General features: G+C 44.9%; 1 protein-coding gene across 1 annotated transcript in view; it reads left to right on the top strand.

The window, feature by feature from the left end:
* The first annotated feature begins 13,889 nt into the window (after positions 1–13,889).
* The window catches only part of RAB27B (RAB27B, member RAS oncogene family), an 8,744-nt gene continuing 7,306 nt past the window's right edge, over positions 13,890–15,327 (top strand). The window contains exon 1 of the mRNA XM_009323059.1: positions 13,890–14,042. Coding sequence (XP_009321334.1) covers positions 13,890–14,042 — 153 coding nt within the window. The remainder of the gene's footprint in view (positions 14,043–15,327) is intronic.

Below are 15,327 nucleotides of genomic sequence, written 5' to 3'. Positions count from 1 at the left end.
CGGGCTGGAGCGGGGCGGCAGGCGGGAATCCCGCCCCCGACATGCGGCCGCTATCGCGACTGTTGTCTCCTCATGACAGCGGGGGGGACGACACGTGCAGAGAGGGTCCGGGGGGTGTGGGTTTCTGGCAAATCCTGCATTTTGAGCCGGCGGATTTGTGAATGTGAAAGACCTGGCTGGTAGAAAGGGAAGGGCAGCATAAAGCATCTAGTGAATGATGCATGTAAATGAGCGATGCATATAAGGCATAAAGGGAATTTGTAACACGGCGCTCTTATTCTGGAATGTCCCAATATAGTTACCCTGAAATAGTTCTTCCGTGAACAGACACGTTTTTATGGCGCTGTGTCTGCTGTCACTCCTTAATTCGGGTGGAGGAGTGAGATGAGAATATGATATGAAGTATATAAAAAGATCAGCTGAATGCACTTTTTCATTTAAAAAAAAATAGCCGGTTCAGAAATACCGTGAACAGTATTGTTATGGTTAATACTCTTTCATACCTATTAGATTATTGTGGAGAAGCTTCTGTCATGCGCTTCGCAGGGGTCATGGAAGCAGATTTGGTCCTTAAGTTTGTAGCCAAGCACAACTTCTGCAGAGTTTAACTGAAGCGCCTTTGCGAGTGGCTGTGGCAGGAGGAGAAAGGCAGGTACGCAGAGCAGCAGAGGAATAGTTTGCCTCTTCTGAACTCTACTGTACAGGTTCTTTTAAAGTAGCTCTATGCCATGGGCTGTAGGCGGAAAAAAAAATTGCCAAAGGTAAAATGAATTGCATACTTGCAGGCATATGGGGGGAAAAAAGGCCCGAGTCCTGGAGTTATGCTCATTCACACCAGTGAGAGAGAGTGTGACTCCTCTTTCAGTTCTTTAATCAGACTTTGACTCAAAGGAGAAACAGTTTTCCCGTGCTGAAAAACTCTTCTCAACAAATCTGGTGGGTTTTGGCTGCGTGTGAAGTTCTCAAGATGGGGTGTGACAAGTAAATGCGCAAGAAGGCACTGTTGGCAGTTTTGCACACAGCGTTGTTGGAAAGCTCTGTTAAAACATGGTGCTAGGGAAGTTTGAACAGCTGCAGAGAAAAGCGACAGCTCTCATGGTGCGGTGCTTAGTTTTGCCTTCAAGGAAACAGCAATATATTGCAGCCTGCTAAAATGTGCGAACTGGGGAGTAGCAACACACTCCCTTAGAGCATGCCTAGAAACTGCTAAGGCTGACATACCACAACCTGGTCATTACTGAAATACATGCTGTCAGTGTTTAAAGCTGGCATAATAACGTCTCGAAAAATATACTGCCCTTGAGAGCACGTCACAATACACAGTTGTATGCTGCTTACCTGTATATCTGCAAGCCCTGCCTGCTGAAAGTCCCAATTTGCATTTATGAGAACTGGATAGCTTTTTTTATTCCTGGGAGAAGCTGTTCTTTTCTCACTGTTCATGCACTGCAGCCTCAATTTTCCAAGCTGATTTTCCTGTTAGCATGTGGCAGGTATTTGGTCTCAGAACTGCTGCATAGGTGACTATAAGTATACGCTGTGCTTGTTCCTACGAAAGCTGTGGTTTTGCTCCTTCTTTCATTGAGAAACAAAATAGCTGAGAGTAATTCAGCAAAGTCTGTTTTGCATTTTGTGTCTTGAAATGTGACATGGGGAAGCAACGCTGTCAGTAGCATAATGCAGCAGGTCTGGGTTTGCTTTAGGTGGCATTAGGAAAAAGTTTGAGCCTGGCAATCAGTCCTTCCCCCCTGCCACCCCCAGGTGAGGTTGTTGGCCTGGGTGGAGGTACCTGTGTCCGACAGCCGCGATAAAGCGTGACCCTGTGGCTGCAGCCAAGTACTCCCTGCTGTGATATTCCCTGCACTCTGTGCTAGTTAATGCAGCATTATGAAATGGCCAGACAGCATGGAAATAGGCAGTTTCTGTGATCTAAACCACAGCAGGTTTATCAGGCAATGGATAATTCTCTGGAATGGCTGATAGAGAGTGGACCATGTAATCTTGAAATTCCGTATCGGGAAAGGAGCTTTAAGATTTATGTTTCCTTTTGAGTCTTGAAGAACTGGCTAATTCCCATAGGTTAGAATGATAAAACTCGTTGCTAATCTTGCTTGTCGCAGCTCCTAATTCACTCCTGATTCTTGCCCTCAAAACCTTTCATTTGCTTGTCTGCCCCTAAACTCCTGTGTCCGCTCCCGACGCCATCAGTGTGGGACAGGCAGGGCTGGCATTAGCCGGGGTGGGGCGGGTATGGCTGTTTCTTGAGGGATAGGAGAAGAACCAGCTGATGTGAGAACTTCAGAGGTGGTGTTTCTGGTGTCTGCCTGTCATGTCCTCATGTGAGCAGAAGGCCACTGGCGCAGAGGGAGGAGAAGCACACCCTGGGAAGCTCGCTGGCAGCAGCACGGTCTCAGGCACGAGCGATATCCCGGGGGAGCATCACAGGGAGTCGAGAAGACGGGTGTGAGAAGGAAGACCTTTCTCCTCTCCGGTAGCCTCAGCTGGAAGAGAGAAATGACTGTTCTCTCTGCAGCTTTAAGGGGTTAAGACTTCTGGGGTAACCAATTTGTGCCTGAGCAGTACAATAGACTTTAATTCCTAAAACCTTTCATGGAATAATAAGATTGCTTCAGTGTTCACATAAGATTGTCTGCCGTAGAAAGAAGAAATGATTTACTGTTTCAAAAGCAGTGATTTAAATGTATAATAGCCATTAGCTAGTTAGAACTAATGACTTTCTATCTTGAGGAACCTTCTTTACAATTTGCAGTCCTTAAAGAGCCACGATAAATGGGATCGGATTATTTGACAAGCCAAACTGTTTTGATCACTGTTGTACATTTTTATTTAAACAGAATGGTACAGGCAGTGGAAATCTGCCTTACTGTAGGGAGGGGGGTGTAGCTGCTATTGTGGCTAACGATTATTGCAGAGATTGTTTAAAGGGACACTCCAAGTGTTAGAGCTTTCCAAGCCTGTTCTAAGCAATATGGAGCAAAAGGCATTAATTTTCAGTTATGCCAAAAATCTTCTTTACCTGCCTGACAGCAAAAGGGAAACTGCTTTGAGGATTGCAGAAGGGCTTTTGATGAAGTACGATCAAATGTATTTACCTGTATAGCGTTCCCTAGGATCCGGTGTGAAGTGAGTGCAAACGGCAGGGCCGGTCTCTGGGCCCTAAGGATTTGCGAGAACCATGTAAAGCTGCACTTCAGCCACGGAAAAGCCTCCGTGTTTCTAGGTAAGCCCCTGCACGGGCCTGGGATACAGCCAAGTGAGTTTGCCACCCTCGTGGAGGTTTGGTATTAAAGGAACTGAAAACCTAGCCCAAAGATTTTGGGAAAAGCAGTGATGTATAGAAGTACGGACCTGTCAAGGGTGCAGCCAGCCAATAGCTGAAACTACTGAAATAGCAGCTTTGCTTTTTATTCACTGAAACGATACACTCCTTTGTCAGGTGTGACTGAGATCTCCCTGGCTGCAGTTTAAGCCCAGCAGAAGCATCAGAGAGCAGGTCCCTTCCCCGTGGTGGCTGTCCTCCCGCTCCGGAGGAGGCCGGTGGCGACTGGGAGCGTTGCATTTCGAAGTTGGGTCGGCAGTGTCTGTAGCGGGTATACTCTGCATAAACTGGTATCCTGGCTGTCCTCCCGCTCCGGAGGAGGCCAGTGGCGACTGGGAGCGTTGCATTTCGAAGTTGGGTCGGCAGTGTCTGTAGCGGGTATCCGCAACAGGGCAGTCTCAAACAGGCGATTCCTTTCGCACGGCATTGTGCACTCAGTTTAGTTCCTGCTGGCTTCGGGCAGGCGGGGAAGTACAGGCCGCTTGCACAGTGATGCAAATGAATGAAGTCGAAGGAAGCTGCTTTTTTTAGGAAGAGGATAGCTGTCAGAAGGACCAGCAGCTTTACAGGAACGGTGGCTGCAGTGTTTAAGAGCTGTAGCGGATGCAGTAGCCAGCAGTAGGCACAGAAAAGGGGCTTGTGGTAAAGCTGATGACAAGATCTGCTCTGCACTTGCAGTGCATGCGTCCCTGGGTAGTCCCCGGGTGTCTAGCCGCAGGAGCAGGGGAAGCCAAACCTGCGGAAGCGGGAGCACCGTGTGCTGGCAGTGGAGCGGGAGCTCGGGTGCCTGCTCTCAGAGCTCTCCGTGTGGCTGTAACCTCCAGAGCTTCCAGGTGCTTTGTAGGCAAGAGCACAACGGTATTGGCTGCCACAGTGTATGTCAGGTAGAAAATTTCTGTGTGATAGGTCTTGGTAGACTTTAAACTTTTGTTTGTTTTTTTTCCCCTAAATTTCATTTCAAAGTGGATCCTTTGTTTTTTCCTCCATTACTGTGGAGAGGAGGACCTCAGCTCTGCTCGCTGCTTTCTGTCCCATTCCCAAACTGATTTGTCTGAGTTTCCATCTTTTTTTTTTTTTCCCCCTTTACTGTACATACAGGCCATTATCTGTAGGCAGCACAAAACAGAAATTCCCCTAGTCTTAATCTTGATTCAGACTTTCCACTAGATACTTCACTATGAAGATGCTCTGAAAGACAGGTTTGGGTTGATTCGGGGATCAGTTAGAGGGCTAACCATGGCCCCTGGCTGATCGTGGTCAGCCCCGTGTTCCCCAGTGCTTCCGAAATATTTTTGGAAGGAGATTAGAAAGGATCCACGGTAACAAAATTGAGCTGTATTGGCCAGCCTTTGGGCTGACTAACTGTAAAGCAGCATAACTGGTAATGCTGTTTCATACTGTCGGGGAACAGCCCCAGCTATTGGGACAGGCTTTCTAAGCCGTGGAGTTGACTTTCCTCCCCCCACCCCCTTGCTCTTTACTTTGTTGATAACTCTTCATTGCACATATTGATTCATGTATGCAGGAAGGAGGGTAGTGTTATAAAAAACACGAGTAGCTGGCAAATGTTCAGGTCTTTTAGATGTAATCATCCAGTTTGGAGTCTTCATCAGCATATCAGGGTTCCTAAATTTAAATAGAGATCTGGAGAAAAACAGTGTAACAGTCACGTGCTTGGTGGCAAAAGCTGGGCTTTGTCAAAGGAGCTTTACAAAAGATTTATGATGAGTTTTGGATTCAAAACATGAATTTGATAAGGTCAGGGAGAGATGAAATATGGATAATGATACCACGCTTCTACAGTTAAAAGGGAAGTCTAACCCACTTCGTGTCTTTCAGATAACTGTATTAGCTCATAAATTTTCATAGAATTTATTTCTTTTCCCTGACAGACAGAGAGAGAAGTAACATAATGAATGGTAGCTTTCGCTTGCCTTCAAAAGAGCAGGAGAGACTTGGAAGGTTTGAACAGCAAGTCAGCAGGGAGCTACTCAACGTCTCTCCTGGAATCTGCGGCGTGTTGGGCTGTGTCGGTAGGGTGGGAAGTGATCCTGCACTTGTGACAGCAGTCCCGATACCCCCCCTTCTCTCCCGTTTAACCGGGGGTATTTCCCTGTGCACGTCCAATCCTTGTACAACTTTTGGACTCCCTCAAAGGTAGTTACTTGATTTATGTGTGTTTTATGAGATTTTTTTTCAATGAGCCACTGAAACTTCCTCATACTGGCTTTCTTCCTTCTTAAATACATTCCTGTAAATGCTATTAATGACTGTGCTTGTTTTCCTTTTTGAAGTGTGAATGAAAGGTTAGGGTATTTGCTGTCTGGGTTATTTTACAGTGGCAGGATTCTGCTGCCTTTTGCAAAATCCATTTCTGGCTTGTGTATTTTGCAGGTATTTTGTAAATTATCATGATTTTCTGGTCAGTAGCACAGTTATATTTGTGTAATCAGCCAAGTGTGATAGACTGGATTATGTGCTAGATACAGACCTACTGTGGCACAGTCAACCCAGAACTAACTCCTATACCTACCAAGCAGGTTTTTGAAATGGTGAAATAGAGGAAAATGTGTATGGTCGCTCGTGTTATAACTCACCTCGTACTATGTGTTTGGCCTAGAGGAAAAAAGCACCGGGGAAGTGTCGTGATAACAGCTTCTGGTAACGGTTGGGCGCGGTCCTTGTCTTTGCCTTTTCTCTTTTTGGTATTGCATGTATTTTTCATATTGATTAGTACTGAAAATGACTGAATTAGTTACTCTTCTCCCTTGCCCACACAAATGTAGATATGTATTTGCCGTGTGTGTATGTAGCGAGAGAGTTTTTAGGCAGCGACACCACATCGGCTGGAAGGGAAGGGCTTCAGTGCTGCTCTTCCCTCTTTAAGTACAACTTGGGGTAGCAGAGCACGCCGTGTGAGAAGAGGGTGCCAGAAGGTGTGGGTATGTGAATAGAAAACAGGGATGGATGTGGGTAGCTGAGAGCCTGCTGCGTGGTTTATTCTAAATAATACCTGTGGGATGTGCGGCAATGTGAACGGGTTCTAGCTTAGGAAATGTCTGGTGTTTACCCATCCATTTAGAAAGCGGTATTTGGAGATTTTACTGGTTTTGCTTGGGTGAATGCTCACTGTGGGCTTGTCATGAGTTGAAGGGGAAGTGGAAGTGGAAGTCCTGATGGCTCCTTCACAGGGCACATGTAGCAGTGAGGAGCGTGGTAACGAACTCACCTTCTTACCTGTGGACTTATGTTCAGCCCGTGCTCAAATGGGTGAAAGCTGGAAGTCCGTATAGTTAAAGAGGAACTTCTAAAATGCAGTATGTTCTGTATATATTTCTTTCTCTATTAAAAAGGGTATCCTGGCTCACTAAAAGAGAGTAGTACGTGGCTGTGGCTTGCCAAGAGTCTTTTACATACTGAAGCCTGAAGCTGTCTGCGCTCAAATGCTGCGAGGCATCCGTGCCAGAAAGCGTCCATCTGGTCCTCTGGGGGTTTCCACTGTAAGGAAGAAAATGAGGAAAGATCATTTCTTTCACACTAATGCCGCATTTGTTACGTATTGTTGCTCACAGCTCCTATATGGAAATTATTGTGTATGCCTGATTTTGAGCAGAGAAGCCAGCTTTAATTTCATCTCAGCATAGCTCCAGTGAGTTGTTTGATTTTTGAGGGGAAAAAATGTTTGGCTCATTGTGGGCCACTTACTTGGCAGCTGTGAGGCTCTGCTTTTTTGGCAGATGATTGCAGACAAATTATAGCGTGATGCTGGGATGACTGGATGGAGTTTTACCTTATCTTTCCTACATCTTGTCTCTTTCTCCCACTCGGGAAGGACTTGTGAGGCTACTTTCTGGTAATGCACTCTTAAATTTAATTCTCTGTCTGTTCCACTTTGTGTTGCAGACGTTCCTGTATGTTCTCTCTGGTAAGGAAGAGGTTTCTAACATGGCTGTGTTAATGAGCTTGATGGTAATAATCTGGTCGGCGTGGGGTTCTCTCTTGGATGTTCTGTCGGTGAGAGACGTTATCCCACAACAAGAGAGTAACACGTGGTGGGGTTTTGAGGGTGAGAGGGCACTAGAGTTTAGTTCTTCACTGTACTGGTTGTGGCTGGGATAGAGTTAATACCAGTCAAAATCTTGAGGATGAAAGAAAAGGAAGTTTTTCGGTGTTCCTGCAGAAGACCAGGGGAAGCTTTCTGTTCGTGTTGCAGAGCTTTGCGTTTCTGTTCAAAGGACATAGCTAAAGAACTTCAAAGACCAGACGCGTCCAGGTCAATCTTGGGATGTCTTTCTGCTACAGCCTGTATGATTTCTTTAGGAGGACAGACGAAGCTAGAAATAACAAAACTCTCTTTACATAGTGACTCTGATTTCCAACAGGGACCTGCTGCCGTCAGTGTTTTTCATCTCCTAGAAGTGACTCTAACAGGAAACCTAGCAGGCAGCCTGTCCTCCCACAGATCAGCTTTGCCTAGCTCTCCGCTCTTTTCTTCGTTGGAAGTCTCCATGCAGCTCTTTATTTATCAGAAAGTTAATGGTATGTCTGTGGAGTGCTTGGGGATGAGAAGGGGTCTTCTTGGTGGTACCGTGCTAAACTTGGTCAATGCCCACCTGTCTCTCAGGCCCTTTGCAAGGTATTTCTAAACCATGTGTTGGTGTTGGGGTTATCTCTCTGCATACCACATGTCGGTGGTAAGTGCCCTTGTCACCTGCATCCAATTGCTGACCCTGAAGAGATCCAGGAGCAGGATCTCCGGGGTGAAAGGATGGTGCCACAGTCATTCTGGGGGATCCTGCAGGTCATCTTCATGCGGTCCAGTACCTCGGCCTGTGCTTAGGCACGTCATCCCGTGACCCGGGGCATGATGGCTCGTGCCATGCACCACAGAAAGTTGAATGGGGTTGGTTTGTGGTTTTTTGATGCTATTGGGTCTATTCGGCTGTTGCTGAGCTCTTGGAACAGCATTGCGTTTTATTTCAGTATCAAATTTGTATCAGCTGATGACACTTCTAGGTGCCAGAGGCTGTCAAAAGAAGGGGAAGTGGTGAAGGTTTAAAGGTGCTGGAGAAGTCGGACTCCAGCCTCACTGCAGCAGAATCAAAGGGGAGCAGCAAGTCTCCCAGCGCCAGCTGCGGTGGGGGGCGTAGAGCTTGCTCGTGAAGCTTTCCCCTGGTCAGCTCCGGGTTTGCTGATTTGAGTAAGTGACGGTTACTATGTATGTGTGTTGTGCCTCTGATACAGTCATCCGTGAGTTGGCCCTCAGGACAGAGATGATTTTTTTTTTGTTATTGTTTTTACATTAAAAAAAAAAAAAAGCTTGGATGAATAGTGGTGGTGCTGATTTATTTTGCTGCAGAGGGAACGAATCTCTTGCTGACCAGCTGCTGGTACAATATGTGCGCTGTGATTTTTATATCCTGCACTTTCTACAGCTAATGCTATTTATACAACATTTTTGTTTGTTCGACTTTTAACTAGCAGTGTGTCAAGGGAAATAAAATCTTATTTTCTGGAACTGACTTTTCTCTCATTGTGCACATAACTTTTCCTTGTTGATATTGCCATTAACTACTTAAGTAATTGTTGAACTCCTTTCAACAACTCTCTCCGTTAATGAGAAAATGTGTTATCAGAAAATCTAGTAAATAGTCTATTTGATTAGAAAAGTCTTTTAAAATTTAAAAATCTGCAAAGTTTGAAATTTAGAAGTTTTAAAATTTTTCAATCTTTTCCAATTCTGAGAGGCTAGAAGTATAACTAACAGGCCATGTTTTTAGGTTAGGTTCATCAGAGTTTTAGATTACTTAATTTTTTCTCCTGTGCATGTAAACATTTTGAGATGAAAGAGAGTTTCTGAATTGAAACCATTTTTCTGCAGACTTTTTTCCCAGCCAAAAGTAATTTTTTTTTCAAAAGCAATTTAGATTTCAATTAATTGCCTTTCTCCCAGTTTTTAAGGAACGCACTACAAATGGAAGAAGAAAACTGGACTTTCAACTTTTCTCCTCCACATCCCTTTCCGTGCACTGGGGTGGGTCTTCTGGAGCAGAGTTCAGCATTACTTCAGAGAGAGCTGCTGACTTGTGCCGAAGCTGCTCCTGCAGGTGGAGGGGTTATTGATGGATGTGCAAAGGGCTGGAGCCCTCCTGCTTCCACAGTCCCCACCTTTGGAGGTGCTGTGTTTGGGAGGCTGCTCTGGGCACGCCAAGCCGGGTGCGGTGGGATGTGCCGCTGTGCGTTTCCTCTGTGCCTTGGGTACAGAGCCGCAGAGCAAAGGCACGGTGCCCGAGGAGTAGATTTTCCTCTCCCTGTAGGCTATAACTGAATGTCTTTAGGTTTGGCTGGTTTATGTGAAGCCGTATCTCTCTATCGAGAAAATGTTCTCTGGAGTATCTGCTGACAAGTGCCAGATTTTAAATGATCTCTCACACTGTAGTTAGAGAACATTAAATAGGGATGGAACAAAATAATCAATCAAGAAACAAGATGCTGCTTCTGGTCTAGATGGGAATCTTGTCTGCCAAGAAAGCAGAAGAGTGTTTTTTTTTTAAATCGGGCTCAGTCTAGATGCACAGCCTGGAAGAACAGCATCAAAACGTCCCATTTATCATCCTCTGGCTGTTGGCCATGTTGGCAGAGAGGGTTGGGAGAGACGGTCACGAGGCCTGTTTGGGTTTTTGTAAAGCTTAATTGGTAACATGGTATTAGAGAGACAGCATGGGCTTCAGAATTGGAGGGTGAGATTGCGCTAGTTGAGTGGAAAGTTGGTTTTGGTCTGTGTGGGCGCTTGCAGGTTGACTGAGCCCCGCGGGACAGACAGCGGGGGGGACCTTGCTGGTTCTGGCTGCTCTGACTGCAAGTGGTCTGTGGTGGAGACGCAGTCACGGCAAAATGACTCACCGTCGCTGCTATTACAACTTCAAGTCCATTTAAATGCTCTCGGGATGGCGAGGACTTGAAAGTTAAGGTTCCAGGCACAGGGGTGTTTTTTGAATGTCGTCATGGAAAATAGTGAATTGAGTTGCTTTGTTTTAGCAATGTAAGACTTTTGCGTTACAGCCCAGGGGTGTTTCTTTTCAGCAGCTCAATATATTGAGCCATTTAAAATTAGAGTTGAGTAAAGTATACTGTACTTTCATTAAAATGCCTTGTTAATAACCTCTTAATAGAAAATTCTGAAGTGTTTTTCAGATTTTTACTAGGAGAAATTCTCCTGAAATAAAGTCTCTTTTCTGTAAGAACCCCAAACCTCCTCCACTGAAGAACCTTGCTTTGTTTCAGATATGGTGTATGATTTTTATACTTCAGTTGTATGTACTGTTTAAGTTAACGTTTGTCATGAAACAAAATGAAACATTTAGGATTTTCAAATCCAGTTAATTATAGACATGTTTAAAAGCAAGCTTAGAAGTTTATCTAATAGTAATTATTGGTAATCAGTTGTAATTTTAACGCTTTCATTCTAATGAAATTAAAATCTTAATGCTCAAATTTCCTGTGGAACAAGAACTTAGTTTGTTGCACTGCAGCATTTTGGAAGTGGTAAAACAGTAATGGCAGTGTGAGGGCAGTGGATCGGTCTGGCCTCTGAAACTCCGCCCGCACCCAGGTTTTTGTGAAGCGTGCTCCTCCCGTCTCCATCACGTAGCTGGTCAAGGAGAGGAAAACTGTTTGGTGGCTTCAGGTTAAAATCTGAAGGAATAAAAACCCTTTGTCCAACCAATTGCTATTCTACTTTCCTACGCGGTACAGAGAATGAGGAGAGGGGAATCAGAGTGGCCTTGCCAAAAGACACCCAGGCTGCCTCCCTGCCCTGGTGGCAGCGGTGACTGCCTTGGCTAGCGCCGGGCTGGGAGAGGCTGCGACGCCTGTGCAGCCCCCGGTGCAAACGGGCAGGAATTTCTGGAAAAGCAGCCAGTGCTGGGAATAGGAGCGCCGACTGCCTTCTCGTGACAGATTTACAAAAATAGGTTTTTAATCATCCTAGTCTGATGTATATTTTGCTCAGTGTTTAGAGGAATGGTGAATTCTGAATATTCTGCTTTGCACATTTGCTTAGCAAGGAGGTGCTGAACTTCAGCTCCCAGAGAACATGGGTATTTCAGAGTAGTGTCTAATACCAAGTTAATACTTTGTATTACCGGTCAAGCATTTGGGGGAGAATCGTCTCCCAAGATACCTTTCTTTTTTTCTGATTTGTTGAATGAAATGCCTGTAGAACAGTTACTGCATTGGTCAGAAATACTTTGATAATCCTCAAACTTCTGGGGAGAAATTACTCTTGCTCAGTGGAGCCTTGTCGTAAACTTGGGATATTCTGGGAAGGATTAAAGGCCTTGAATTAATTTGTGTGAAGTTGCTGTGTCGGTGCTCTGGCCTTCCCCTGCCCAGCGCAGACCAAAGGCAGTGCAAGGCAGCACTGTCAGATCAGGGGCCTTTTTCTCTAGATTCATTAAACTTTTATCATCAGAAGATGAATTTCTCAAAAGCTTGTCCTGCCTCTCTGGGTGGCTCTATCTGTCAAACATATAAATCTTGTACAATGAAACTGCTCAGTACGCAGCCAGCTTTTTCATCCTTAAAGCTGTTGAAACGCAGGATGATCAAAACGGGCTTAGTTCGCTATTTTAGTCAAAGCAGGTCAGTACTTGCTAATTTAAATGCTCAGAAAGGTAGGTTTTATTCTGATGGAAATTAAGGTCTTGTACTGAAACAAGCAGTAGTTTTTATGAATGGGATATGGCCCAGGGTCTCCTGCTCTGATACCACAGTAATTAGTCTCAGCATAGAGATCCAAATGGAACGGCTCTTCATCCGTGCTAAGGGTTAACAAGGTGTTGGAAAAAAGAGAAGGCTTAAATGATGTTGAGAACAAGGTAAGAGAGGATGTAAACTAGGTGGTGTTTCATATCATTCCAGTTTTCCCATCATCAGGGCGTTTCATACATGTGAATAAATACTTTTAAGGTCTATTTCTTACGTAGGTCCCCTTTCCTTCTCCTGTGGAGCTTCATAGTAAATACTAACAAAGTAAATACAGTAATGGGAGCTTTAGGTTTAGGCTAATGCAACGCTCCCCTTGAGCTTGAAATAATAAAAAACCTGCTGGGCAAGCAGTCGGGATGGAGAAGGGGCGCTCCTCCTCTGGGTAAAGGCTTGGCCAGGCTGGGAAGTAATTTTTTGAAGGTGCTCTGCTCAAGCTGGGTGTCCGTGGGGTGGTTCTTGCAGGAGGTGGTGCTGGCAGATGGTGTACCCTGCTTCAGGTGGAGGATGAACGTTTCTGTTAGTGGGAACCCAAGTGACCCTGGACACAGGCGCTCGGTTGCACCGGCCAACCGGGAAAAGACCAAAGTAGAAGAAAATGCTGAAAAGCTGTCCCTCCTTTGTATCTGGCTTTCCCTCCCAAATATGTTGTGTCACTTGACTCAGCAGATTGGGAGAAGCCAGGAACTGTTGTGTGGGGCCATGAAAACCCCGTTTCTGCGGCATGCGCTTTGCTCCGGGAGCTGCTGCCTGGGCTGTGAGGCAGTCTGGGTAAATAGGAAAAATATTTTCCTCTTTCTGCAAATTTGTGTTGCTTTCTGACGTGTATATTTGTTTTGCAAGTGCTTAGGGAGGTAGGCTTTGCTGCTCTCGTTCACTGCTACGTACAGAAAAGAGCCTACAACTGCTGTCGAGGCGTGTAAGCTGTCTGTGGCTTTCTCCGGACGTCAGCCACTCTCAGGTGGCTCCCTGGGCTGTGGGAGATGCCCCCGCTTGCCGTCACAGCAGTAGCTTAACCGAGGCACGGAGCTGAACCCAGGCAGTGGGCTTGTCATCTGCTTTTATTTCTTCTTCGCTCCAATTAGTATCCGCAGCATTTGATAAGGGGGTGGTTTTGGTTGTGTGCTTTACAGAACAAGGCAGCTGTGGGTTCATCTGGTTATACTAGAGAGTAAACTGCATTTGAGCTCTCTCCTTTTATTAACAGTGGCCCTGGGATAACTGCTTAGTCTGCATTTTTAATTAGTTCTCTTAGGGGGGAAAAATATTTCTTTCCAGATAAAAATTCATAGCCCTGATAATGTCATGTAATGCTGGTTAGAGCTTGAGCCCTGAGAATGGTCCTTGCCACGTCCGAGTTTCCTTTTCATGCCTGCTTCTGCCCTACCCTTTTTCTTCAAACTCCTAATAAAATACTTTGAGCAGAAGGGTTTAGCCCTAGGTTTCATACCTACGTTCATTATAGGCCTTATTGTTATCCTCAGAACAAAAATAATTTCTTTGTCCCAAACTCTATCGTTCTAAGCTTCAATTTTATTTATTTAGAAAATTGAAAGTGTAAGTTGTATTATCTCCTGGCACCTGAAGAGAAATTGCGAGTTTCACTGCTGCTTTGCATTAGTGTTTTTCAAAATACACAAACGTAACTTTCAGCCCTGAGCACAGGCAGTAGCATTTCCGTGAACAAAAATAGAAATGAGGGAAAAACAAACAGAGAGGGGGTTTTGTTATCATTAAATCAATTTTTTTCTCCTCTTTACATAGGTTCCTAAAAATTAGCACTATGACTGATGGAGACTATGATTATCTGATCAAACTGCTGGCCCTTGGAGACTCTGGGGTTGGAAAAACAACGTTCCTGTACAGATACACCGATAACAAATTTAATCCAAAATTCATCACGACAGTAGGGATAGATTTTCGGGAAAAACGAGTGGTAAGTTGTCTCATACGAATGATACCACCTTCTTTTTTCTTTATTCATTTCTGCTGAGAGCAAATTTTCTGTAATGTGTACTGCTTCTCTTCCTGTGGGGTACAGCATGTGTTGATAATGCTTTTCCTGGTCTAGTTTTTGGCTTAAGCAAGGCATAGTTAGGAACTAGACAAAGGGGAAAGGTGCCATTATCCTTATCCTGGTGTTGGATTGTAAAGTTGTTTATTGCACATCGGTATAAAAGGATCTTTCCAAGAGCAGGTTTCCCTAGTGCTAGTGAATGGGGTGTGTTTTATGACTAGAAATAACTCTGGCCCCCAAACTCATAATTTAAATAGAAAAGATGGAAACTTACCGAAGCACAGAAGTTTCAGCTTGCTTCCAGATCACGCGGTGAACCAGTGAAGGCACAAGAAGCGGTTCCACCAGGTGGACCACGCTGCTCCTCTGAGTTGCTGCCAGCAGCAAGGCTGGAGGCTGAGCATACCGAGCCTGTGATCAGGAGTCCTCGTAGGTTAGGATCAATGTGCTTCTTAATGCCAGGTGCGTGAGCCTGCTCTGCCATGCTATTGTTTCTTGATGTTAAATAGAAGATGAGAGTTTTCTGTAGTGTCATTCAGATACTTTTTGTGCATGTGGGAGCACAGTCGCTTTGTTTTAATTTAATGTGACTAATGTATCTGTTCATAGATCCTGACAACTGATGCAGGCTAAATATAGGGGACAAATTCAGCTTTCTAATAGGAATCCCTCTAGCTTGCTTGAACAGTAAAACCATGATAAATACAAGATATTAGACCCTGGGCAATTATTTTAGTCATTTCCTTAATAGAAAGAAATGTAAATACTTGCCCAGTTGAAAGATGGAGACCTCTTTAAATTTGATTCTTTTTAACTTAATGTTTTAAGCTCCTATTATTTTACTGGAGTATGAAAAGGTGGGCATCACTCCCCCATTCACCTTCATCTTCCCTGGCAACTTTTTCATGACTGCCAGTATTTGTGTCTGCTGTGCCGAGTTCAGTTTTGCCATGGTGACAGGGGCACGCAGGCTCTGCGTGGAAGACGGGGGTTCAGGGGTCCCCTGAATAAAAGAACCGTGGATCTGGATTCTGTCTTGAATTTCTCATAATCAGCACTACGCAAGTTCAGGCCGGTTAAACATGATGCTCGGGTCAGAGTGGAGCCTGGCTCCTTCTCTGCACTGTGGGATTGCACTGATGTAATAAAAGTAAAATATTAAAAACACAGTTTTATTGCAAGGAAATGTCTGAAGATGCAAATT

This window comes from Pygoscelis adeliae, unplaced genomic scaffold (genome assembly GCF_000699105.1).
Source record: "Pygoscelis adeliae isolate BGI_AS28 unplaced genomic scaffold, ASM69910v1 Scaffold174, whole genome shotgun sequence".
Lineage (NCBI taxonomy): Eukaryota > Metazoa > Chordata > Aves > Sphenisciformes > Spheniscidae > Pygoscelis > Pygoscelis adeliae.
Note: the sequence above shows the minus strand (reverse complement) of the source record. Positions and strands in the feature narration are given on the sequence as shown.